Genomic DNA, 26,658 nt, shown 5'->3' on the forward strand with positions numbered 1-26,658 from the left:
CCTAATGTGGAGCCAAGATTGAACCTAGATAGTCTGTCTCCAAAGCTGAGCTCTGAGCTGCTGTGCTTTCCTGCCTCTTTTTTTTTTAATTATTATTATTATTCATTTTAGAGAGAGAGAGAGAGAGAGAGAGAGAGACGGTGTGTGTGTGTGTGTGTGTGGGGGGGGGTGGCTGAAAGCATCAACTCCCATATGTGCCTTGACCAGGCAAGCCCAGGGTTTCGAACCGGCGACCTCAGCATTTCCAGGTTGATGCTTTATCCACTGCGCCACCACAGGTCAGGCGCTTTCCTGCCTCTTAATGGTACTTGCAATGTTTGAGTCGGCTTGTCAGTAGGCTGTCCGACCTGCAGGCAGATGGTCATGTCTTTGGGGTCCACAGATCCTTTAACAGATGACATCAAGGTATGCTGTGTTTAGGGCTTCTCCTTGGACCTTTGGACTCTAACCATCAGGGTACTTGTCTGAGTGCCCAGGGTAGGGAATCAGGAAGTCTCAAAAATCCCTGCTCAGAAATTGCCACTCAGGTGTCAGCACAGATGTTTTCAGGGAGGAAGGCTTCTCTGCCTGAGCTCAGGAGAGATCACTGGCCACATTTCCAGAGTTGGGGTGTCCTTTTTGTTTTGGGCAGCTCTGCAGGTTTTTCCTGGTCTTCAACTCCAAACCTGCTGGCTCAGGAAATTCAGAGGAGAAATTTGCTTTTTCTGATGTCAAAGTGAGGTCTGTGTGTGAGAAGCGGGTGTGGCAGCTGTGGAGGTCTGCTGCCCCGCTCTGCTGCCCCGCTCTGCCTTCAGGAGCCCCTAGTGGAGGGCCCTCAGGCTCCAGCAGCTGCATCCTCGCTCTGTGGCAGCTCGGCAGCTCGGGAGCTCGTGTTAAGGCCGTGCTTGCTGATGGGGTTGATGGAGAGCAGGGCCCTTCCTGCCCTGTGTGGGACCTCCAGGGGCTGGCCCAGCATTTTTCAGAGCTGTGCTGTGGCCCGAGGCTCTTCCTTTTCAAGTGCCCTCCTTCCCTTTATCTAGTCCCAGCTTTGAGACCTGTATTCTGAAGGCTCTCCTACCTCCCTTATCCTCCCTAAGCACTTCCCCTCATATATCACTTACACACCCAACTTCATCTTGGCATCTGCTTCTCGGGGGCTCCGCTGATGTTCTCTGTCGGAGGACCTGGGGAGGGCTGCTTGCATTGGGCAGGCTTCAGGGCGAGAGCTACACATACTGCTCCTGAGAAGGGTGTCCTCCTGATATTTGTTCCCTCCTGCCCTTTAGAATGAAAAACAGAAACTCTCAACGTTGGTACTTTTCTCTTGTGTGATTCTCCATCATCATCATTGTAAATAAATACTGACTTTTGAGTGTGCAGTCTTTGATTCGTCTATTGGGGCTGGCATGAGACAGACTTTATACGAGGATATTAGGTGCTGATAGAGTTACCTAGTCCAATGCGGAGGTTTCCAAGCCCACCAGTGGATGGGGGTCAGATTGGGTGTATCCGAATCGTCGTAAGGTTCAGATTCAGTAGGTCTGGGGTGGAGCTGGGAATCTGTGTTTTAAAAAGCTTTTGGGATGTTTGATAACCACTGGTGTCAGAACTAGAGCATTGGCCTATAGGAATGGCTACTCTATCTTATAGCAAGTCTCTAAATTCTTTTTATTAATTCCCAAAATCTTCCATTCTGACATGATCTGCTGCTCCCCAGGAGTCTCCAAGAACAAGCAAGCATGAGGAGAAGAATGTCTCTCTTGATTCAGATGCTGCCCACCCCCCTACTCCTGGCAAGCTATTTAGCCAAGGTGAGGACAGCAGCCTGGCCAGTGCAGACGGCCAATGGCAGCATGGGAGAGGGGCCAGCCCTCAGCTCCCAGGAAGAGAAAAGAATCACAAGAGTGATCCTGTGATGTTCAAGAGTCTGGAGGACCGTGGGGACAGTCAGCCTGCCAAACACGACAGAAAAGATGCACCAGAGCACCCAGTGACTGCAGGAGAGGCGGACTTGGGGAAGGAAGAGGCAGCAAAGGAGCCAAAGAAGGAGGCTTCCGTCCCGAAAGAGAGCAGCTCAGACGCCATTGAAGTAAGTCCACTGTCCCAGAGGGAGGTGCTGGCTGCAGCCCTCGCTCTCGTCAGCCCTGTGCACATTCCTGTGCCTGCATCTTTGTTACTGAGGTGGAGCTTCATCTGCGGGCCTGCACCTGGCTGTAGCGTCTGCCAGAACCCTTAGTTGTGACAAGTACTTTACGCCTAGACTCAGCAGGGGTAGAATCCTGACCGCAACTCTAAACCTGCTGGCTCAGGAAATTCAGAGGAGAAATTTGCTTTTCCATTGAGCCCCTCCTGGGATATTTATGTTCTTCTGTTCTGCTTATTTCCTCTTCCCATTTCCTGCCTTCCCCTTGTACTCCTTGACTCCAGTTTGGGGTGAGTCTCAGTTGCAGTGATCTGAGTTCCTAGAGAGGAGGAGAACACTGAGAGGCGCTGGAGGACAGTTGAGAACTCCTGCCCCAGCCCCAGGCACTTAGCTGATAAGATGGTGACACATTGATTTTTGTGGCTCTTTCTGAACCAACCCAAGACCTGGCCAATGACCAAATGGACAGAAGTGAGACCCAGTGGAGAGAGCCTTTGGCACTTTTGAATTTTCAGCCCTTAGTCCTGTTCCTCCTGTGGTAGTGGTGAGGGGATTAATTTAAAGAACTTTTAACTACTTCCTGGAGAAGGTTTTTTTTTTTTAGATTTTATTTTTATTCATTTTAGAGATGGGAGAGAGAGAGAGAGAGAGAGAGAGAGAGAGAGCGGGAGGAGCAGGAAACATCAACTCTCATATGTGCCTTGACCAGGCAAGTCCAGGGTCTTGAACTGGCGACCTCAGCATTCCAGGTGGATGCTTTATCCACTGCGCCACCACAGGTCGGGCATGGGGAAGATATTATGCTGTATTTTTTTCCAGGATAACATCAAACCTCCCTACTGCCAACTCTCTAGCCATCCTCACTGCACTTCCTGTGGCTCTCCTCACGCGTGCACACCCTTGTTGGCCTGGATCAGAGTGTGGTTGTCCGTGCTCAGCGGGGCTGCCAGCCTGAGTGGGCTGGGGCTGGTGTGCATGTCCAGAGAGGTTGGGAGGATCCACAGGCCTCTTCCAGGTTTTGCAGAAGAGATAGATTTTGGTTTGGGCTCAGCTCTGTGTTGTCCTCATGGCCTGGACAGAATTCCCTGGATAGTGATCACGACCCTCTGTGCTCTGTCCCAGTGACTTTTCTGTGGGTCTGTTTACCCAGGAGTTGGAGGTCATTGAACATGTGAAGGAACTACAGCTCTCAAACTCCGCTACTTCGGACCCCAAGTCCTTCTGTGGCCTGGTGAGTGGTAACAAACATGGATTTGCAGGTCACTGTGCTGAAGTTTGCCTGACATTGCACTGCTTGTCAATGGTGAAGGTAGGCTTCAAGCTTAGGTCTAACACTACCTACTTTATAGGTTATGAGAAGAAAGTGGGGTGAAGAATGTAAAACATTAGCATATAAGCATTAAATAAGCATAGCTGTTATTACTCTTACTGCTGTATGAATTGCCTGTGAGATCATGGGAAATCATTGCCTGTGGCTCTTGTAGGAATATTATATGAATCTGGGAGGTTAGAGATTGGTTGTGTGAGTGCATGTGTGTGTGTATGTGCCTGTGTGCGTGGGATCACTGAGCTATGGTAGGGACCAGTCCTTGGGCTTTGGCCAGGAGGGATGCTTTGGTTTTATCTCCACAGTTAAGTCTCTGTCCTGGAATGCCATCATCCATGGTTTCTTTGTCCCAGACCTCCCACCAGCCTGCTGTGACCTGGCTTCATCTGCCAGGCCTCTATCTAAGCAGAGTAGTCTGGGATGCGTTTTGGCAGAGTGTTACCCCCAGAAACCATGCTCCATCTGTTTAGAACTGGCGGATCAAAGGGAATGGATTAGTGGAAGAGGGTCGGGGCTGAGCAGTAATGATGTGAGGCACTGCTGAGGAATCTGGAGGCCACGTGCTCTAGCCCCTTACTGAGCCATGGGCTTTGAAGGCAGATGGCAGCACTGTTAAGTGGAGTAGAACTCAAACCGGAAGGAAAATGTCACCAAGGAAGAAAACCCACAAGCTAGGAGGGGAAGGCAAGAACCGTCATGAAGAATGGCTATGTCTCAGAACTCTTTGAAACAAGGGCTCTGACCCTTCCAACAGAGTCACTGTATTGGAGAAATGTGCCCATTGGTATTTTTCTTTTCTGCGGGAGTGGATGGGGGAAGCCATGGACAGCAGGACCAAACCTGGGCGAGGTTTCCCACCTTGTTCAGGCTGATGACAGAACTCTCCCTGATAGCACACTGTCAGGTAGCGCTTCTTCACTTTGCCCAGCAGAGATCTTAGGCGGGCGGGGAGGGGCGGCAGCCAGAGGGCAGCGGGGAGCTGGCACCTGTGTGGGCACTTGCTGCCCATTCCAAACAGAAGCCTGTGCAGGACATGCTGCCAACTGAGTCCCGCTGTTCAGAGGGGCACCTGTATGGGGAGGGGAAAGAACCAGCTGAGGGGAGCCTACCAGCCGTGTTTCCAAGCTGCCCACAGCTCTCCTGGGAGCTTTGGCCTCTCTTCTGATTCCCTGGGTGGGCAGCAGGAGAGAGAGACAGCTGGAAAGTGACATGCTTTGGAGCATATGTCATGCACAGGGCTTGGGCTTTGGAGTCTGTCCAGGGCACATCTACCTGCAGTCCCATTGTTTATCTACTGTGACCTTGGGCGAATGACACTCTGTCAGACCTACTTCCTCCATTGGGAGATGAGGATGAAAGTAGTGGTTTAGCAGGGCTCTTTTCCTTTATAATTTTATTATAAAAACTTTCAAACCTACAGAAACATAGGAGGAATTTTACAATGACTACCCACATGCCACCTAGAATCTATAGTGAACATTTAAGATCCTTATTATGTCTTTTCATCTAGTCATGGTGTTATTTTGAAAAATGGAATAATTAGTAAAATATTTATTACAGCATCTGGCGTATAGTGGGTGCCTTTCTAGCTGGTTGGTGGATGAGATGGGAGTAGAGTTGACCTTCCCATCTCCACTGTCTCTAGGACTTTGGTTTCCACAGCCGGATCTCAGAATGTGTGCTGGATGTTGATGTGCTTTCCCCGGTCCCGGATGGAGTGCGCTGGGAGGTGAGTCTCTCTGGGTGGGAGGCTGGGTCTCGCTGTTTGGGATAATCCAGAGCTGAGCCCTGCTCGTCACAGGATACACGTAGGGAGTTTCCTCCCTCTTCACTCACTGAGGCATGGCCCTGACTCTTCCTGCTCTGTTGGTACTCCCTGAAAACCCTCACTGCATTCACCTGCTTATCTATTCATTTAGTTGCTGGGAGTTGACCCTTTACTCATTTGCAGAGCACTGTGTGGATTTTGGATTTCACAGCACTCTCAACCTGGCCCATTCAACCTTTGCAGCCTATCCTCCTCAGCTGACCTACCAGGCACCAGCTGTGCCCACCACTCACCATTCCCTGGGCCAGTGTTTTTCAACCAGTGTGCCACGAGACATGGTCAGGTGTGCCATGGGGAAATTAAACATGGGTCCCCAAACTACGGCCTGCGTGCTGGATACAGCCCACGGAGGCTATTTATCTGGCCCGCCGCCAGCCGCCTCCATCCGAACATAAACATTCCCCTCACAATCCCTCCAGCTATCAGCGACAGGAAGAGTGGAGGCACAGGGAACGCTCACTGACCAATCACCTTCTAGGATTCATCCCGACCACTAGCGATGAACCAATAGTAGGCCACCTCTCATCCACACCCAGGAAGGTCCCCGCTCGGGCTGCCGTGCACTTGTCATTGTGTGGCCGCGACGAGTAGTTGAAGCTGCTACTCCTCCCCATGGTCCCGATTTCTAATCCTGGTCAGGACTGGAGGTAAATGTTGCCACCACTAGATGAAACCTCGGCCTCAGCTGGTTATGTCTATCCTGGTGGTGTATATAGATATTTGACCTTTTTCTTTTTAAAAGAGGCCCCCGCAGAGGGTGATATACAATGCATCACAATGTTATCTATATTGTATATGGCCTCCTGAAGGGTCATCTTCTTAAAGAGCTCAAATCTCTATATACACCATCAAAACAGACAGAACCAAGGCCCCTGCACCCAGCTGACCATGGGATTTGAACCTACAACCTCAGGGAGAACTCTAGTATTTATCAGAATCCTTACCTAGAAAGCAAACTTCTCAATCTGACAGTAGAGATGCTCTGAGGACTTATGATGTTACACAAGTACCCAACATTTTCTAAAATTGATTTTGTCCAGTCTCTATATAGAGAGAGTATTTGCCAAATTGATTTGAACCCACAACCTTGATGAAAGCTCCAGTATCTATTAGTGGGACTGTATATATGAGGGCATACATGGGACTGTATATATGAGGGGTTACATGGGACTGTATATATGAAGTTACATGGGACTGTATATGAGGGGATGTTACGTGGGACTGTATATATGAGGGATGTTACGTGGGACTGTATATATGAGGGGGTTATCCTTTTTTATTTAACTTTTTTTTTAATAAATGTAATTTATTTAAACTTTAAATAAATATAATTTATTTAAACTTTAAATAAATTCTAACAGAGTGTCATTTTGTGTCATTTTGGTAGGTGGTGTGCCCCAGGATTTTGTAAATGTAAAAAATGTGCCACGGCTCAAAAAAGGTTGAAAATCACTGCCCTGGGCAACACCACCTCCTTTGCTACTCTGCCTGCCGTGCTCCTTCCCCTTTGCCCAGGCTCTACTTTGGTTTTGGAGGCCCACCTGTGACATCACCTGCTCCAAGCAGCAAGATGAATTGTTCCCGCCCTTTGCACCTCTTTTTTGGGGTGGTGGTGACAGAGAGAGCAATAGGGACAGACTGACAGGAAGGGGGTGATGGGGAGCATCAGCTCTTTGTTGCGGCTCCTTAGTTGTTCCCTTGCTCCTCTTAGTGCTGCTCTCTCCCCCTCCCCGCCCCCACTAGGTGGAAACTCTGTGGCATGGGTGATATCTGACCCAGAGTAGGGTACAGGGATGACTCAGGCACAGCTCCTGTCCTTCAGGAGCCGTTACAAGAGTGGAGTAAAGGATGTAGAACAGTATTGTATAAATATTAAACGTAGCTGTTATTACTAATACTGCTGTGGGAATTGCCTGTGAGGTCATTGCCTCCAGGCTTTTTCAGGAATTCATTGAATGAATCTAGGAGGCTAGAGACTAGGTAGGGTTGGTATCTGTGTGTGTGGGATCACTGAGCTATAGTGAGGACCAGTCCTCAAGCTCTAGTCAGGAAGGGTGCTGTGCTTTCATTTCCAAAGTTAAGGAGATCGTTTTTTTCTCCTCTGTGGATTTGTTGAGAGAAGAGGGCTTCCGGCACCTGGTCTCTGCAGGTTTAAGGGAGCATTTGGTTTGGGTGAAATGGAAACTGGTTGGGTGGAACAGACACGAAGTTCAATGCGAATGGAGCCCGGGAGCCTTAGTGAAAGGAGTGCTGGAGACAGGGGAGCCGCTCAGCTCTGGCTGACAGGTCTTTCCAGGCTGCCATTGGCCACCAGGTCCCTGCTGCACACTGGCCATCCCCCTTTGCAGCACTGGAGGGATGCAGAGGCACAGACAAGAGCAGGTGGGATTAGTTAGGAAGGGTGTGGACAGGTGTATTGTGAGGCACCTTTGGCAGCAGGTCCGTGGGCAAGTGACTGAGTCAGCTGGGCAGAGTGCATGTCTATTGCTCTGGCTCCAAAATCTGGCGGCTTCAAAAGAGATAGGTTTCTAGGTCCTGCCTCACCCTAAAGAGGCTAGCATCTTCTTTTCGGGTCATGGCACTTGGTATAAAGTGGCAGAGGCTGCCTTGTTCACATGAGGCGGCCTCTGCGGCAGCTAGCTCTGGCGGAGGAAGGCCCAAGCTGTTTCTCGTGGCTAGCATGTTGGGATGTGGAGCAGTTCTGAGTGCTCAAGCTAGCTGACCACAGAGAGCCTGTGTGGGCTTAGTGTCCAGCTCTCTCCTGTCCTCTGAGCCTGGTGGTGCCAAGCAGGGAGGCAGAGCAGCAGCCTCCCCACCGGACAGACAGAACCATTGGTATGGGCCTGTTGTCTTTCCCGTGGGCTCCTGTCCATCTTCTGTATTCTCTTTATTTCTCCCACGGCCATGGCCACAGCCAGTGCAGAGCCTCAGAACTGAGCTCAGTGATTTTTTGCTCACTTAAAAAAATTATATGCAGCTTGTCTGACCAGGCGATGGTGCAGTGGATAGAGTGTCGAACTGGGACATGGAGGACTCAGGTTCGAGACCTCGAGGTTGCCAGCTTGAGCACAGGCTCATCTGGTTTGAGCAAAGCTCACCAGCTTGAATCCAAGGTCGCTGGCTTGAGCAAGGGGTCACTCAGTTTCCTGTAGCGCCCCCCACCGCATCAAAGCATGTATGAGAAAGCAATCAGTGAACAACTAAAGTGCCACAACCAAGAATTGATGTTTCTCATCTCTTCTCTTCCTGTCTGTCTGTCCCTTTCTCTGACTCTCTCTGTCTCTGTCACACACACACACACACAAAAAAAATAAATAAATATATATATATATATATGCAGCTTAATTGAGATATATAATTGACAAAATAAACTGGACATATTTAAACTGGACTGTTTGATAAGTTTTATCATATGTGTGCACCTTTCAAAACATCACCACAGTGAAGATAATGATTATAATCAGTTATAAATGTGATATATTTTATCATAGATTCCAAAAGTGACCAAAAAATTATTTTAAATAATACAGATGGCCAAAGTCTCCTACAGTCTAATTCAACACCTATGTTCACCTTGGCACTGGAGGTCTGGCCTCTGTGGGTGTGGGGTGCTCATGGGTTCCTCCTCTTTGCAGCTGCAGTGAAGGTTCCCAGTGCAGGGGGCAGGATTTTCTTTCCTGTGTGTGTTTTCCTTTAGCCTCTGGCTTCCGGTTCTGCCTGCAGTGACTGTGGGCTCTGGCTCACCTCCCCAGGCAAGCAAGGCCGGCTCTGGGGGAGCAGTGTGCCTGGGAGCTGAGCTGGAGCCCCGGGAGGCTTTATTGTAGGGGAGACAGGCAGCTTCTGCTGTATCCCGAGTTCTCTTCTTCCCTCCTAGGCGAGGGGGTCAGTGGAGGGTTTAGAACCCCAGTGCAGACCTGTCCAATACACACTTTCTACTGCTGCCGCCTACAGGCTCAGAGACTGGGGAGAGAAGACAAGGATGACAGCCAGTCCAGCCAGGATAAGCTGCAGAACCAGCAGTCCAGTGACTCGGAGAGGTACAGTACCTGGGAAGCCGCCCTCGGGGACTTCTGGGAAGCATTGACCTGGGCACAATTTCTGGCTCAGGTCCGCGTGGCTCAGTGTGCTCTTGCCTGAAGGCAGGGGTGATGGCCTTGGAAAGTCTGCATGTGTGTGTGCGTGTGCCAACATTCTGATTCTGCACCAAGACAGGAATGTGAAGAGGTGCTGGATGCCTTTGGTGGGACTTTGTGCACAGAGCAACACTGTGGGCCATGACTGTCTTTGTCACTGCCTGCATTAAATTGTGTGTCTGGTCATGGGCCAGCATGTTAGAGATCTGGGGGAGTCATGCCAGAGGGTCAGTTCTGCAACTCAGAGCTCTGACCAGGGCCCTGCCATGGCAGAACTGACTATGACTAACTGTGTGTGTGTGTGTGTGTGTGTGTGTGTGTGTGTGTGTGTGTGTGTGTGTTTGGGAGAGGGAGGTTCCAGCTGCTCAGGCCTGAGTCTATGATAAGAGAAGGGCTGCCACTCTGCAAGGGGGAGGGTGTCAGTAACTGTACTTTTTGGATCTTGAAAAGCTATCAGAATTCCTCCTTAAATGTCAAGCTTCGTGCACTTTTTCTAGTGTGACCACTTGAATCTGACTTCCCTTTTTCTCCCTAATTTTTGCTTGGTTTTCCCATCCCTCCCTGGTCCCAGTGATGGTGGACTCTGAGGATGGATATACTGAGAGTGTCCAGCTCTCACTGCTGGGCAAGTGTGTGCAGGGCAGGCTCCTGGGAAGGCTGAGTCTAGTCCAGGCAAAGGGGCTGCTCAGTAGGGAGTCTCCTCGTCCTGCTCTCTGGTTGCGTTGCCCTCTCTGCCTCTCTGTGAATGTGGGGCCAGGGCCGAAGTCCACCTGGAAGGAGAAATGATCCTACTTTCAGAGGCTGCACTCCCCAGTTCTCTTCTTGCTCTCTGAGTGGAAGGGCCTGACTGCTGCTCCGGCTGCTCTCCCCAGGTTATCGCCTTCACTCCTGCACGAGGAGCGGCTCGAGAGTCCCCTCCGCAGTCAGGCGCCCAGTGAAGGGCCTCTGCAGGGCCCCGATGGGCAGCCCGTGTGGAATGGGGCAGAGGAGTCTGGCGAGGACTCCGCAGGCAACCCCGCCCTGCCTGCTTCCCTGCAGAGGTAAGTGAACGGGCAGCCCCATCTGGGTGTGGCTGTGAGTGCTGGGGCTGAGAGAGTTGTGGCAGGCCTGGAGAAGTGGGGAGAGCTGGGGCGGGTCTCAGCCTGAGCAGCAGTAACAGGTTTCTGCTTGTTGTCCCCCATAGGCTAGAGAAAGAGGAAATCGGCCTCTTCTGAGGTTTCAGTTCACAGCTGACACTGGAGTGCATAGTCTGATTAGGGGAGCTTAGAAACTCGTGAATGAGGCAGGTTCTTTTCTGACCCAGCTGCCTCCCTGTCAGGGACGGTGGCAGAGACGGTTGTTACTGGGGCTGTGCTGGCCCTACCTTGTGGCTGTTTCTCCTAGTCTCCACCACCAGCCTCTCCCACCCTGTGGCCATCTTACTTCTAGCAGTTCAGCAAACCCCTGGAGAGCCCTGTTGTGTACGAGGCAAGGGAGGGGCACAACCCCGGCAGTCCCTGAGGCCAGCTGAGGGGACCCTTGTGCCTGCACCTGCCCTAGACCCTGGTGTATATTTGCTAGCTCTGTGCTGGCAGGAGGAGGAGGCTTGGCTTAGAGCTCACCCAGTTGGAATGAGTCACTGGGGAAGCTGAGCAGCATCAGTGTTCAATCACCAGCATCTATTGAACACCTGCTGTGTGCGGCACTTCTCACTGGCCCCGTAACCATTCTGCCTCCCACATGGGATGCGGGTGTTCTTCATTGTAAACAGCTCGGAGAGAGGCCAGGACAGCAGAGTGAGATTAAAGACCTGAGGTGGGGACACTGTTGGGGCTCCCCCCTGTTCCCATCACAGCTCTGTGACCCTGAGTGTGTTGGAGTATGTTGGAACGGCAACCTCTTGCATTTCTGCTGACTTTAACACATTTGCTTCCTTATTGTTATCAAGGGAGGAAACTGAAAGCCCACCTGCTGCCTACAAGAGGGGCAAGGAGCCGTGCTTCCAGGCTGAGGAGCCCGAGGGGGCGGTGGTGGTCAGCCCCAGCCCGCCAGTCTCTTCTGAGGTGTAAGGGCCAATTTTACTGTGTCTGTCCCTGTCCTTCTGTGTACAGATGGCTTTAGTCCCCATTCACTCTTGGGTGGTGGGGAAGGAATGCCTCGGCCTCAGCCAGTGGGGGGCAGTGGGTTACTCTTGGTTCTGTGAGCAGCCTTGAAACCCCCCAAATAGCCATCACTGGTCCCCAGGGCTCCCCTCTCAGGACCTGGGTTCAAGGGTGGAGGTGAGGGGGGCCTCTCCCGAATCATTAACAGAAACCTGGTAAATCAGCACTATTTTTGTCTTTCTTGAAAAAAAGTTTTATCATATGTCAACTGTAATTGGGGAATAAAATGCTTGATTAAAGAAAAACCAGAAGAAGGTTTCAATGAGATATTTATATACATGAAAAGTGCACAGGTCTTAATTGTAAAAGTCAGTGAAGGTTTACACATGCACACACCATGTAATCCCTCCCAGATCAGACGGAGAACATTCCCCCGAGAAAGCTGGCTTGTGCCCCTCCCCCTGACCCACCCACCGCAGGTCACCACTGTCCTGGCTTTTGTCCAGGAGGTCTGCTTTTCCCGTCCTCTGACTTCGTCTAGGTAGAGTGAGGTGGTGGACAGCATGTACTGTGTGCGTCTGGGTTTGAAGCCCACCCATGTGGTTACATAGAGTCCTTCCAGAACATAGGGACCACTTAGCTTTTCTCTTCCCAGTCTCACTTTCTCAGTCTCACCCCTTTTGCAGATGAGGAAACTGAGGCTCAGGGAGGTGAAGGGATTTGCCGAAGGTCACATTGTTGGTCAGGGGCAGAATTAGGACTTGTTTCTAGTCACTGGAGCCGTGGATGGCTGATGTAGTAGGCAGCCCTTGCTCCTTTTCTCTGTGAGGAGACCCCGGCCAGGGCCGTACACATTTCCCGTCTGGGAACTGAGCTGTACAGAGGAGTTAGGAGTCCTCGGGATGCAGGGCTGACTGCTGAGCAGGGACACGTTCACCCACTGATTACTTACAGAAAGTGTCACCCAGAGCTGGCCAGGGTCACGTGTCATCACCATGGTGCTGCAGGAGTGACACCATGGAGCGTAGCCCTGTTTTTCAGATGGTGATATGTCCTACACGACAGCTCTGGCCCTGAGGAATGACTTGGCTTTCCCAAATCACCTTGGTGGCTCTAGACAGCCAGGTCAAGGTGCTTTCTGTGAGGAAAGAAGGTGAGAGGTTCAGAGAAGGGACCCTCTGGGCAGAGGTCAGAGGGTGTCCACTGGGCCTCCAGGAGAGAAGCTGGGCAATGAGAGAAGCCAGGGTACCTTTGTGCTTTTCCCTATCCCAGTGAGGCTGACCCTGCTGAGGGCTCAGGGACACTTTCCTTGACCAGTTTGCACAGTACTCTTAATGTCTCTGGTCTTGGCTGGCTGGCTCAGTGGTAGAGCGTTGACCTGGTGTGTGAAAGTCCCGGTTTAATTCCTGGCCAGGGCACCCAGGAGAAGCGCCCATCTGCTTCTCTATTCTTCCCCCTCTCCTTTCTCTCTATCATTTTATCTCTCTCTTCCCCTCCTGAAGCCAAGGCTCCATTGGAGCATGGGGGCTGAGGAAGCTGGGAATTGGAATGGGGGGAACTGGAGCTGGGAGCAGGAGAGAATGAAAGGCATAGCTCAAGACTGTTTCTGGTCTGAGTTATAATATTAGGAACCATGGAAGGAAAGATTTTAATGGTATTTCAGAGATGTCATTGGCCTCTTTGTGGTCTTCCATACCATGGTCTCAAGGGGCCGAGATGGAGTGTTTTCTGCTGTTTCCGTCTGATCCTTCATGCTGCCTTCCCCAGCAGCAGTGCCAGAGCCCGTGGGGAGGGGCTGTGCGACTCCCGCAGGGCGCTGGTTCCCCTGTTCCGGTTTCCTCCCGTGCTCTGTGATTTGGGTCATGCCCACACGCCCAGTGGGTGGACTGGGTCTCCATACCAGGCCTCCCACAACCTGAGCCATGGGAGAAGGGTGGTGGTTGTGTGGCAAGATCAGTTTCTAACATAGATTTAGGGACCTGGGAACACAAAGGGGATGGCTTTTTGAAAAGTCACTCTGGGAGACAAAGTGCTCTATCCCTCTTACGCCTTCATTGTTCTAAATGTTCCTGGGTTGCTCTTTGGGTATTTCTTTCAAGAACCAGAGTGCAAGCAACATATAACCTTGCTGCTTTATAGACGTCTTGGTAACTGATACCATTGGCCTTTATTTTAACCACCCACCGTACACACCCGGATTAGCTCTGGATTTCCCCCCCCCCTTTTTTTTTTTTGTATTTTTCTGAAGCTGGAAACAGGGAGAGACAGTCAGACAGACTCCCGCATGCGCCCAACCGGGATCCACCCGGCACGCCCACCAGGGGCGATGCTCTGCCCACCAGGGGGCTATGCTCTGCCCCTCCGGGGCGTCGCTCTGCCGCGACCAGAGCCACTCTAGCGCCTGGGGCAGAGGCCAAGGAGCCATCCCCAGCGCCCGGGCTATCTTTGCTCCAATGGAGCCTTGGCTGCGGGAGGGGAAGAGAGAGACAGAGAGGAAGGAGGGGGTGGGGGTGGAGAAGCAAATGGGCGCTTCTCCTATGTGCCCTGGCCGAGAATCGAACCCGGGTCCCCCGCACGCCAGGCCGACGCTCTACCGCTGAGCCAACCGGCCAGGGCCTGGATTTTTTTTACCACCTCTGAACTTGGAATTCACTCCAAGTAGATGAGGACATGGCCTCACTGGGGAGACTTGGGCGTGGCATTCCTGTGTGCTCTTGCTACTCTCCTGGGCTTAGGGAATGGTAGCCCACTTGGTGCCCTTGGCAGTGCGTTGAGTTTGCTGTTCCTGGACCTCTATGGACTGTTCTGGGTCTCAGGGCTGGAAGAGGTGCTGCTGCTTTTCCCACTGGCTTATATGCATTGGCCTCTGTTCAGTTTGGGCCAAGAGCAGCCCCTGGGAACTTCCTAAATGGCCTCAAGCAGCAGCAAGGCCCTGGTGGTGGTGGGGAAGCAGTTCTGGGCCCTTTTGGGGAAGAACCCATTAGGGACAGCGCTTTCCTCTCTCCATGCTGCCACTAGCTCTTGAGCCACAACCTTCACCTTAGTCACGATCTACCAGGTCTCGCTGTGGCCCGTCCTTCTCCTTAGGCCCCTGGCTGGCAAACTGTGGCTCGCAAGCCACATGCAGCTCTTTGACCTCTTGAGTGTGGCTCTTCCACAAAATACCACGTGTGAGTGCTACCTCGATAAGGAATGTACCTACCTATATAGTTTAAGTTTAAAAAATTTAGCTCTCAAAAGAAATTTCAATTGTTGTACTGTTAATATTTGGCTCTGTTGACTGAGTTTGCAGACCGCTGCTAGGCTCTGGGGGTTTAGACAGCCACAACAGGGCTTGTCTTGCAGAACAGATGCTGCCTGTATCTCTCAGAGGGTTAGCCTTACTGCCTACCGTGGGGTGACATGATTTGCATGTATATTTCCTGATCATGGGCCCTCCGTTAGGGTATGGTTGACAGGTAGTGCTATAAACCTTGATGCCAAAAGGTGGGTGGATGTTAAAACTTGTGAAATGTTGTTTTCCTTCCTTGCTAGGCAGTCTCCAGAGCTTGTGGCTCCCCCAAAGCAGCTCTCAGAGGCTGCCACAAAGGCCATGGAAGAGGTGATGGCCCACGAACTTGAGCACGTCCAGAGGCAGCTCCTGGAGTTGAGGCAAGAGAAGCTGCAACAGCTGCAGGAGGATGAAGAGGAGCTCCTTCAGCTCCAGCAGCAGAAAGAGAAGTCGCTTAGGTCCTGCCCCCCCCCCCCGCAAGCTGCCCAGGCCGCAGTGTCCTGTGAGCAAGGGAGTGCTCCTCCCACCCCAGAGACTGCTGGGGGGCCTGTGGCCCCACGAGGACTCCACTTTGGTGGCCTGTGTGGAGGATCAGGCTCCCTGGCCAGGGCTCCCGACTCCCTCTGGTAGGGAGTTGGGAGGCATGATCATAATGGGAGTAGCTAGCATTCTTGGAGAGATTACACTGGTCTGTGCGCTTTCTGTCTGTTTATTCGCTTGGTCTCCTGAACAGCTCTTAAGAGGTGTTGTTATCAGCCCCATTTTATAGAATTTATAATATAGACGAAGAAAATGAGGCACCAGAAGGTTAAGTCAACTTGTCTTAAGATGTGGAAGCTGAGAGACAGCAGGGCCCAGCCTAACCCAGGAGGCTTGTCTGTGAAACCCATTGTCTGAAGTACTGCATGACCTCTTCCTAGGGGGTGTGGGCCCTGCTGGGACCCAGTGACATGGGTAGAGCCCATGATGCAGTGTGAGGTGCTCTTGCCCAAGGCTTAATGTTTCTATTCGGGTCCCTACTCTGAGTAGCTGGCTGGGAGGCCCTAGACAAAAGATGCTTAAGCCTGAGCTGGGCCTGTGTATATGTGATTATATGTACATGTTAACATGCTAGAGGTTTATTTTGATAAGACAAGGTGGTCCTGGGCTGGCACAGTGGCTTGACAAGCCTCCAGGTTGTGTCTTCCGTAGCCTTGTTAGTGTTGGTGTTTGCTCTCGGGTCTCTCCTTAGCCCACTGCCGTGCCACATCTGCACTCCCAGCCGGCAGAGCAGGGCAGAGTGTGAGCTGGGCACCTGCTAGCTCCTTCAGTCCCATTAAAGAAGCTTTCCCAGAAACCTGACCCAATCAATAGTTTCCACTAAAATCTTATTGGTTACCTTGGTTGCAAAGGAGACTGGGAAATGAAGTCCTTTAGCTGGGTCTCTTTACCTAAGGGACTCTAGTCAGGGTTCTGTTAGTAAGGAAGATGGGAGAGTGGGTATTGGGAAGGTAATAAGCAATCTCTGTCACAGTCCCAGGATGGAGAAAGTTCTATGAAGAGGGCTTAATATAATTTACTAACTTGGCAATGTGACTGAAGTTTGTCCTCTTGGACAGAACATTCAAAAGTGGTGGAGACTGACTTTCTGTGTCATAGTAAACAAAGAGTGTCTGGAACATTGTGCTTTATTTAGAGAAGCGAACAGAAAACCCGAAGGTCAGGGACAGTCTGTCTCATTTGCCCAGCACAGCACCTGCTGATCCCGTGTCCCTCTTTCCATCACCCTTCCTGGATCTGCTGCCAGGGAGTGTCCTGGAAATCCAGCCACGCATGGTGTGGCTCAGCTTCGCTTGAGAGGTGTACCTAGAACCCCCCCCCCCCCGGCCGCCTCCAAAGGGATGCCCGAGAGCCCTCTTAGGGAGTGGTGAGGACTGGCAGCCAGAGGATCTGGCTCAGGGTCTGCAACACAGTGGTCACTCAGTAAATGGTAGCTTGTTGTTTTTTTTTTCAGTTGCACTTGGTATAGTTTCAGCAGTTTGACTGAGTGGTGTCTCTGTGGGCAGTACCTTCCTGGTCTTGTCCCTCTTCAAAATCCTACATTGTGATCACCCTGTTTCTATTTACACACAAGCCTTCCTGAGGGGTGGGCCTTTTTGTGCTGGGAGACTTCTCCTTGGAAGAAATTTCCGGAAGCCTCACTGACCTTAGAGCAAATATTTTTCTTTTCCTTTTTTAATTAAATATTTTTCAATTACAGTGTACATTCAATATTACTTTGTATTAGTTTCAGGTGTACAGCACAGTGGTTAGACAATCACATACTTTACGAGTGTACCCCTGATATTTCCAGTGCCCACCTGGCCCCGCACATAGTGATTACAGAATTATTGACTGTATTTTCTGTGCTGCACTTGACATCCCCGTGACTGTAATGCTGGTATTTCTCAGGAGCAGTCAGGCCGAAGGCAGGCAGGCTGACCCTTAGTTTTTTAAGCTGTGAAAGGAAGAGAGTGAGTGTGGCTGTAATATTGAAGAAGGAGAGGTAAGGACTTACCCTCTGAAGTCTCTTCCAGCTCTGACATTCTGTGGAGCTCTGTGTGAAATTTAGCCAAGGGACAGAGAACAGTTTCTGGGGAATCTAGAAGGAAGGGTTTTTACTGAACTCGAAGTTTCTATCATAATGGAAGAGAGCAGTGTTGCCAATAACCTGAAATAAAAGATCCTAAATTTTTTTTTTGGCTTTGGAATTCAGTACAGAAGCTTCTCAAAGAAGTCTCCTGAATCCTGTTTTCCTTAGGCTTGAACTGCCTGGGAGCATACACACAGCCCGGGCACGGAGCTGTGTGAGGAGGGCGTGGTGTGCATAAGCAGGGCTGGCTGCCTGGGATGAGATGGTCACTGGTGTTGGTCTGTGAAGAAGATACTCTCCTAGATAGTCAGAGCTTGCTTATATTTTGGGGCTGGGTGATACTGTTCAGATTCAACAAGCATTCGTTGAGCATGTACTTCATGTCAGTGACTGTGTTTGGCATTTGGGCTCTAACGAATTTTAAGACAAGATTCTTTGGAGAAGTTCCGAGATTTAGGAAAACAGACTTACAAACGATTAATTATGATGCGATGTGATGCATGGGATAAGAAAGGTTCTCTGATAAGATGATGGGTACAGACTGATGATCTTGGAGGGAGTCAGACACCTCTGAGAGAACGGAGCTGGTATTGAACTGCAAATATGGGTTTGTCAGGTAGAAAGGGGGTTCTGGGCAGAGGACCCAGCATGAACAAAGGCTAGGAGGCAAGGAGGAGTGCTGGCTCACCCAGTGTGGCTAGAACAGAGTGTAGGGGGGTAGGGAGAGGATACGGAGCCAGAGACAGGGTGGGCTCAGACTACCTGTCCTAGAGCCAGTGCCATGCATGGTGAACCTGGAGGCTACCTGTCCTAGAGCCAGTGCCATGCATGGTGAACCTGGAGGCTACCTGTCCTAGAGCCAGTGCCATGCTAGGTGAACCTGGAGGCAGAGGGGCCTTTGGAAGAAACGCTGCTCGGGGGTTAGGCAGCCTGCAAACTGCTTCCTGAGACAAAGGACGGCTGGAGTTCATGGCCTCCTTTACCCTGGGAGGTGTCGTAGGGGGCGGCAGGACCCAGAGGCTGATTTCAGAAGTTCACAGGCAGGCTGCAGGCTGTTGAGACCAAGAGCCAGGGATTATGACCAGAAGAGAAAAGACCTGTGGACCCTCCAACAAACTTGCCTTTCTTTCCCAGTGCCCTGAAGGAGCAGCTACAGAAAGCCACTGAGGAAGAGGGGGCGCGAATGAGAGAGGAGGAAAGCCGGAGGCTGTCTCAGCTCCGGGCCCAGGTCCAGGCCAGCACAGAAGCAGAGGAGGACCGAATCAGGTGAGCGCCCGCTGCGTGCTGCCCAGCCCTGTGCTGCACCCCTGACTGCACAGGTGTGTCCCCATTCCCTCTGTCTTCTGCCCAGGGCCGAGCATGAGACTTCCCTGCAGAGGCTGAGAGAGGAGCTGGAGTCTCTGCAGAAGGCCGAGAGGGCCCGCTTGGAGCAGAGAAACAAGCAAAGGCTGGTGCAACTGAAGGAAGAGATGGAGGCCTTGGAGCAGAGTGAGCAGGCTGCCCTGAATGCTGAGAAGGAGAGGGCCTTGCAGCAGCTGAGGGAGCAGCTGGCAGCAGAGAGGAAAGAAGTGAGCAAGTAGAGTTGGGGCCTTCCTCTCTGACATGTCCCTGGGCTGCCTGGGGAGGGACTGAGTGTGGAGGAAGAGCCAGCCCTGGGCAGCAGTGTGGGGAGCCGGGCAGAGAGTGGGGTCTGCCCATCTGGGTGTGGACTGGGCCCATTGCTCCATGTGGACCAGCTTTTCTCAAGGCAGGTGCTGGCCCTGGTCCCACGGCAAAGCAGAGGGTAGGTTCCCAGAGACACCATCAGGGCCGCTGGGCCAGGAGCCCTGGCTGTGGTCAGTGGCAGTGAAGAAGTTTGAGGGGAGATGGTCTGTGACTTTGGGAAGATTTCATGACTGAAAGAACTTTTTTTTTTTTTTTAATTTATATTTTTTACAGAGACAGAGAGTGAGTCAGAGAGAGGGATAGACAGGGACAGACAGACAGGAATGGAGAGAGATGAGAAGCATCAATCATTTTATTTTATTTTTTTTTGTATTCTGAAGCTGCAAACGGGGAGAGACAGACAGACTCCCGCATGCGCCCGACCGGGATCCATCCGGCATGCCCACCAGGGGGCGATGCTCTGCCCCTCCGGGGCGTCGCTCTGCCGCGACCAGAGCCACTCTAGCGCCTGGGGCAGAGGCCAAGGAGCCATCCCCAGCGCCCGGGCCATCTCTGCTCCAATGGAGCCTTGGCTGCGGGAGGGGAAGAGAGAGACAGAGAGGAAGGAGGGGGGGGGTGGAGAAGCAAATGGGCGCTTCTCCTATGTGCCCTGGCCGGGAATCGAACCCGGGTCCCCCGCACGCCAGGCCGACGCTCTACCGCTGAGCCAACCGGCCAGGGCCATCATTAGTTTTTCATTGCGCATTGCAACACCTTAGTTGTTAATTGATTGCTTTTCATATGTGCCTTGACTGCGGGCCTTCAGCAGACCAAGTAGCCCCTTGTTGGAGCCAGCGACCTTGGGTTCAAGCTGGTGGGCTTTTGCTCAAACCCGTGCTCAAGCTGGCGACCTCAGGGTCTTGAGCCTGGGTCCTCTGCATCCCAGTCCGACGCTTTATCCACTGAGCCACCGCCTGGTCAGGCATGACTGAAAGAACTTAAACCAGACCAGAGGTCCTGAGACAAATGTGCCTCGTCCCTGTCCTTGTTTCTGAGAGATGGTCGTGATGACCTTTCATCTCTTTCCTGTTCTTCCATGCTTTAGAAGGAGAGGTTAGCACACGCAGAGGGGGTTTTCTCCTTTGTCTTTACTCCCTGTCCCTCTGGTATGAAGATCTTTCTCTGGGTAAGAGGCTGAAGTAAGTAACAGGCCACGTGGCACTTCACCATTTGATGAAGGGTAGAGTTTCCCCTCTCAGACAAGGAGAAGCTCCAGCAGGGTGGGGAGAACACTGTACAGCAGTGGGGAGATTGTGCTAAAACCTCCAGCCCTTCCTGCCTTGGGCCTCATTCATAGGCATGAGTGCCACCCAGTGCCCGTGGCCTGGCCCAGAGGCAGGCGGAAGCAGTAACCCGAGGCTGACCTAAATGCCCCTCCATTCTGGCCTTTGTGTTCCTGGCCGTTTGCTAGTTGCAGACTTTAAGGACTGAGTTACACTGGAGAAACAGACGCCCGTGGTTCCCTTTGCCCCTTAGCTCGAGGAACGTGGGGATGTGTTCCTGGCTCTTCCTCCTGCTGGGGTTAGTGCCTGGGCAGCCCTCCCCGCCCTGCGTCCCTCATCATCTCTTTGCTGCTCCCAGGCGGTGGCAGTGCTGGAGAGGGAGCACAGGGCTGAGCTGGCGAGCCTCTCTTCCTCCCTGGAGTCCAAACACAGAGAGGTGGGTGCTGCCGGCCTGACCTGTGAGCCAGAGCCCGGGTGTGGTGGTCCTGAGCGTAAACCTACAGACAGACCCCTCTCTGCCAGGAGTAGTCAGCCCTGGCCCTGCCCGTGGGGTGGGCACGGAGGCCCCTGGGAAGTGAGTCTCCTGGGCCATGATAATGCTCTCTGAGAGCCACACCCCTGTGCTGGGGCCTCCGCAGGTGGTCTCCAGCCTCCAGAAGAAGATGGAGGACACCCGACAGAAGGAGGAGACCCAGCTGCAGGAGAGCCTGGGGTGGGCCGAGCTGAGAGCCCAGCACAGAGCACACCACATGCTGGAGTATGAGCGAGAGGTGAATGCTGGCCGCTCTTCGCTTCGTGTGTTCCTGTCATGGGTGCTCCGACGGTCAGCCGGGCCTCCTGCCCACAGGGTCCTCTTTGCTTTGGGTGACTCGGCTGGGGTTAGAACTTCTGGTTCCCTTTCTATGTCTTAGTTCCCTCGAGGCCAGGGTGGCAAGGTGGTGCTGGGTTGTGGCCATGGGTATACCATGTGCATGTATCTGTGATGTGTATGTATGTCACATGTGGGCTTTACGGGGTGTGCATGTGTGAAACCTTCAGATGCTCCCCAGAGGGTTTCCTCCCCAAGTGCCGGTCCATGTAGTCCTGCATGTTGAATGCCTCCCCCTGCCCTGCAGCTCAGTGGCCTCCTGAGAGAGAAGCGCCAGGAAGTGGAAAGGGAGCATGAGAGGAAGATGGGCAAGATGAAGGAGGAGCACCAGCTTGCGCTGGCCGAGGCCAGAGAGCACTGTGAAGCCGAGGTGACCGGGCCACATCCCCCAGCGTGCACACAACCCGGGCTCTCCCCAGAGGAAAGAGTGTGGTCATGGTTTGTGGGAGGCTTTCTTCCCTGGTCCCCTGCAATGGCGAAGTCATTTTTTTGCTTTTGTACTAAATCGTTAGATGGGGAGTGTGTCCTCTTCCCCCAGGCGGGCTGCACGTCCTCTCGTGATAGTAACAGCTAATGCTGTGCTTGTACTGCGTGCCGAATACTGTTCCGAGTGCTTTATACGGATGAACTCACTGAGTCCTCACAGCAGCCTTAGGAGGCACGTGCTATTGTCACCTCCACTTTAAAAACAAGGGAACAGATTCTCCCAGGGCCACCCTGGCTGGTGAGCAGAGGAGCCAGGATTCAGGCCTGGACTGTCTGATTCTAGAGCCTTCAGTTTTAGCCTGACACCATGCTACCAGAGTTAACCAAAATCCCAGCATACCTAAAAATAGCCTGAATATTATGTGCCCATCTTTAGCCCTGAGCCTCAGGAAAATTCAGGTATCTGAGTGGTAGCCCCTCTGGCTGGCTTGCTTCCGCTATGGTAAGCAATGGTGGGGTGGCTGCCTGTAGCCACAGCCGGACCTCTGCCCAGGCTCCTAGGCTGCAGCTCCAGGGACCAGAACCGGTACCCCAGACTCCTTGTTCAGTCTTTCCTGGGGCAGAAGTAGTGGGTCATGATGAAATGTAGTTGACTCCCTTGCTAAACCTGTTCTGACCTTGTTGAAGATTAGTGACAATTTATTAATGACCTCTCTTCCCTTAAGGAAGGGCAGCTGTACCTGATGGAACAGTGAGGGTGGCAGGCTCCCCAGGGTGTTTCCTCCCCATGCTACGCAGCCTCTGCGTCAGCGGCAGAGAGGGTGCAGGCTTTCTGGGGCAGACCGTGCTGTCCCTGCTGCTCTCCTGTGAGAGCTGGCCTTGGGAACTGGTGGGTGCCTTGATCTTACTGACTCAGGTGGCAGGGTCGGGCTGTGGTTTTAAGGGTGTGAGAGCCACTGCAGCTTCCCGCGGCGGCCCCGCCCTTGTGCAGGAGCGGAAGCTGTGGGCTGACCTGGGGCACCTGGCCGGGGAGCTGGAGCGCCTGCGAAGGGCTCACGAGTGAGAATTGGAGACTGAGGCAAAAGCAGGACTGGCAGCTGGAGCACTTGTGGCTTCAGCACTGGGAGGGAGCAGGTGGGGACCCTGGGCAGGCATTTGGGACCACCTCCATGCAAGATAGAAAGTGTTGGGACAGCAGGACGGAGCCTGACAGCTTCAGCAGTGCGGTTTCCTCACTGGCCATCCCTAAACTGGGACATCTTTGCTTCCCTGTGTTCTGGGTCAGGGAATCTCCTCAGGTTTAGAAGAGCCCCTCTAGGCCTTGGGGTTGGCACCTTTGCTTCTTCTAGCCCCCACTGGAAAGAAATAAGGGGTGCTGCTTTCTTGGGAGGCCACAGGGGCTAATGGGATAAAGCCTGAGCCCTTCTTGGGCAGGGGCACTATGATATGGTGGGTCAGGATCCCTCCTGCCCCTCAGATATGCCTCCCACCTTTCTACACTTCAATATTTCCCCTCCACCTTTGCTTCTGTGCAGAAAAGGAAACTCCATGATTTAGAGGTAGAACTTGAAACCAGAGTCAGAGATGTCAAGGCCAGATTGGCTGAGTTGGACATTCAGGTGAGGAGGTGGGGGTGGGGGACAGAATCTCCAGGTGTACTTGACTTTGGACTCATAGCTCCCCCAAGAGAGGATGAGCCTGGAGATGGCCAAGGAACCCCGTTCTTTTCCTACCCCTCAGGAGGAGACTGCTCGGAAGGAGAGGCAGCGCCTCTTGGACGCCAAGAGGCAGGCTGCACTGGAGAGTGAGGTACATCTGCCTCCCTGCCTCCCTTCTCTGCCTCCATTCACCTCCCTCCACCCCTTCCTTCCTCCCTTCCCTCCTCTGCCCCCATTCCCTTCCTCCCTCCCCTGCCCCCATTCCCTTCCTCCCTCCCCTAGCCCCCTTCCCTTCCTCCCTCCCCTCCCTCCCCCGCCCCCATTCCCTTCCCTCCTCTACCCCCATTCCCTTCCTCCCTCCCATCATCCGCCCCCATTCCCTTCCCCCTTCTACCCCCATTCCCTTCCTCCCTCCCATCATCCGCCCCCATTCCCTTCCCTCCTCCACCCCCATTCCCTTTCTCTCTCCCCTCCCTCCTCCACCCCCATTCCCTTCCTCCCTCCCCTCCCTCCTCCACCCCCTTCCCTTCCTCCCTCTCTTTCATCATCCGCCCCCATTTTCTTCTCTTCTCCTCTCCCTTCTCCACCTCCATTCCCTTCCCTCCTCCCCTACCTCCACCGCCCCCATTTTCTTCTCTTCTCCTCTCCCTTCTCCACCTCCATTCCCTTCCCTCCTCCCCTACCTCCACCGCCCCCATTTTCTTCTCTTCTCCTCTCCCTTCTCCACCTCCATTCCCTTCCCTCCCCCCAATACCCTACCTCTGGTTTACTTGATCTCTCCTGGGCATTGGGGTTATTCCACAAGTAGCACCACTGAGTGGCCCCAGCTCAGGAGCCTCAGGGAGTGGGGCAATGGTGGGAGGCGGGGTATGCACAGCTCTGACTGGAGGTGGGACCTCCACTAGCTCTGCCCTCTGCCTTCTTCCACTGTTTCTATCCTGTCTTCTGTCATAGGAAGTCACAGCCATCCATCAGCACCTGGAGGAGGCAAAGAGGGAGCACACCTGTCTGTTGGAGTCAAACCAGCAGCTTCGAAGAGCTGCCAGCGAGCTTCAAAGAGTTCTTGGCGAGCTTCGGGCCCACAAGGAGGAGCTGGAATCGCAGGTGGCTCTGCTGCAGGCTCAGACCCAGAGGCTGCAGAAACACATCAGGTAGGGAGTGCGCCCTGCACTTAGCCGCCGTGCCTCATGCATGCCCTGTTACCTCTGCTCTCATGGCCCAGTTAGCAACCAGAGGTGCAGCAAGGCAGTGTCTGCTGCATTCTGTGGGGAGTGGGGATGCGAGAGGCTGTGAACTGCGGGGTCCCTGGTTTTACTGTGCACGCCCCAGCTCTTCCTCGGGGGCTTTGAAGGGAGGGGAAGGGTGGTGATAGTCTTCCTTTCTACCTCAGGTAGGGGCTTGAAGCCCAGCCAGGGGTCCTGACATCCTGACAGTGTGCTGCTGGCCTGCTCCACCATGTGACCCTGTCTCACTTGCTTGCACCCCATTCCTGTCACAGTGACCTGGAGGCCAGAGCTCAGAGGAAGCAGAACGTGTTGGAAGAGCCCCCAGTGGAGAAGAGCAGTGCTGCCTCATGCGCTGAGCCAGAGCTCCGCGTGGAGGACCTGACGGAATCGCTGGGGACAGTGAGCGTCTCTGTGCTTTGGGAGGGACAGGATGGCTGGGCTGGGGCCCCAGGATGGGGCGAGGCACTTGGAGGGGTGGGGTACCAGGGTCCTGGCACTGCTCTGTAGAGGGCCGTAGCCTCCTTCCTGATCGTTCCCGGCCCCCGGTTTCCACCAGTCAGATGATGGCTCTAAGGGGACAGCGCCCAGCAGCTGGCAGAGCCATTTGTGTCTAGGTCCCTGGAGGGTTGTAGGGCCCCCGAGCCTGCCCTGTATCTGCTTGTGCTGCATTCAGTGGGTCTTTCCTACCATGTATCCTCAGAGCCAGACCAAAGAGGTACTTTCTTCTCTCTCCCAGAACAAGAAGGATATTGGCTTGTCCTTGCATAGGTGAGTTCTGAGAGCCTGTCTTGTTCTAGGCTGAGGGTCCCATGAAGGGGGGTGTGCCTGTGCCACACAGCTGGGGTCTCCCATCCAAGTACTAACCAGGCCCGACCCTGCTTAGCTTCCGAGATCAGAAGAGATCGGGCGCGTTCAGGGTGGTATGGCTGTAGCACAGCTGGGGTGAACTGAAATGAGGTGACACAATTACCCGTGGGGCATGGTTCAGGGAAGAGAGGTGGAGGACCTAGGCATCTTTTATGGCAAGCCAAGTACATGCCCATTGTGACTGTGGACACAGCATGTTGGCATCTGCTGATGCCTGGTTGAGGGTCAGGCTGGTGGGAGCACCTGGTCATCTATTCGGAGGCTTTCCAGGTCAGGTGGGAGGACTCAGTGCATTTCTCAGTGGCATTCCTATACATGGCCTAGTCCCAGCCCAGTCATCTGTGCTCAGGGGGTCTGGGTCTGCTAAGGAAGTGGTCGAGTGACTGAGCAGTGGCTCTCAGAGCTTTTGCTGGCCCTCTCCAACGGCCCCCTCCCCTGCTCTGTCTTCCCACAGCTCCCAGCACCACCTCTCTGCTGAGGGGATAGCTCTTCACAGTGCCAGGAGGTTCCTGGTGCGGCAGATGCGCTCCATGCAGAGGCAGCAGAGGGCTGTAGCAGTTGCTTTGCAGCACCAGTCCCATGAGCTGGCCAGTGCTCCGGATGCAGCCAGAGACCTGGGCACCAGTACCGTGGAGGATGTGCAGAAGGACCTGGAGGAGGTCAGGAGCCTGGAGGACACCTGCCAGCCCTGGGCAGGGGCACTGGTGGAGCCAGGGCAACACGCCCTTGGAACTCGCCCTCAGTTGGTGCTGCGACTCCCGGAGAGCGGTAACCCAGGCCCCAGGGCAACCGCGCTAGTCTTCCGGGCCAGCTGGGCGGTGCTGGAGGCTGTATATCTCCATGAGGACGGAGGCACCTCCTTTATGAGGCAGTGCACAAAATGCAGAATGCCTTCTCCAGTAGCAAATCATTGGTCTTCACAATAACCACAGGTGATGTGCAAGGTGGTGGTGTTATTCTTGCTTTCTAGGTGAAGAGTATAAGTAAGGTTTCCAAAATTTCATACTCAGTACCTTGCTTGTCCATTCCACCACACTGAAGACCTCATTTGTGACTGAAAGTCTTCTGTGTGTACACTCAGCATGAGACTGAGTCACTTCTTGTTTGTACTGCTTTGATATCCTGATTGCATTGAGAAGCCAGAGACTTCAGTTAGTTGTAATCACAGATCTTTTTTTTTTTTTTTTTTTTAAGATTTTTATTGCTTTTAGAGAAAGAGATAAAGGTAGGGGGAGAGGAGTGTGAAGCATCAATTTGTAGTTGCTTCTCGTATGTGCCTTGACTGGGCAAGCCTGGGGTTTTGAACTGGTGAC

At 53.1% G+C, this 26,658-nt stretch overlaps 1 protein-coding gene across 11 annotated transcripts in view; it reads left to right on the forward strand.

Annotated features, from left to right (window-relative positions):
- Positions 1-26,658, forward strand: part of CEP164 (centrosomal protein 164) — an 86,133-nt gene that overhangs the window by 53,692 nt on the left and 5,783 nt on the right. For 10 of the 11 annotated variants that reach the window (XM_066245618.1, XM_066245634.1, XM_066245644.1 and 7 more), the window contains 18 exons: positions 1,697-2,068; positions 3,273-3,353; positions 5,095-5,178; positions 9,229-9,314; positions 10,283-10,450; positions 11,338-11,454; positions 15,026-15,220; positions 18,508-18,639; positions 18,725-18,941; positions 20,659-20,736; positions 20,939-21,070; positions 21,416-21,538; positions 23,130-23,213; positions 23,335-23,403; positions 24,207-24,403; positions 24,751-24,877; positions 25,179-25,246; positions 25,800-26,004. In XM_066245618.1, coding sequence (XP_066101715.1) covers positions 1,697-2,068; positions 3,273-3,353; positions 5,095-5,178; positions 9,229-9,314; positions 10,283-10,450; positions 11,338-11,454; positions 15,026-15,220; positions 18,508-18,639; positions 18,725-18,941; positions 20,659-20,736; positions 20,939-21,070; positions 21,416-21,538; positions 23,130-23,213; positions 23,335-23,403; positions 24,207-24,403; positions 24,751-24,877; positions 25,179-25,246; positions 25,800-26,004 — 2,535 coding nt within the window. The remainder of the gene's footprint in view (positions 1-1,696; positions 2,069-3,272; positions 3,354-5,094; positions 5,179-9,228; positions 9,315-10,282; positions 10,451-11,337; positions 11,455-15,025; positions 15,221-18,507; positions 18,640-18,724; positions 18,942-20,658; positions 20,737-20,938; positions 21,071-21,415; positions 21,539-23,129; positions 23,214-23,334; positions 23,404-24,206; positions 24,404-24,750; positions 24,878-25,178; positions 25,247-25,799; positions 26,005-26,658) is intronic. The other variant, XM_066245626.1, reaches the window with a different exon arrangement.

Source organism: Saccopteryx bilineata, chromosome 1 (assembly GCF_036850765.1).
Source record: "Saccopteryx bilineata isolate mSacBil1 chromosome 1, mSacBil1_pri_phased_curated, whole genome shotgun sequence".
NCBI classification, from domain to species: Eukaryota; Metazoa; Chordata; class Mammalia; order Chiroptera; family Emballonuridae; genus Saccopteryx; species Saccopteryx bilineata.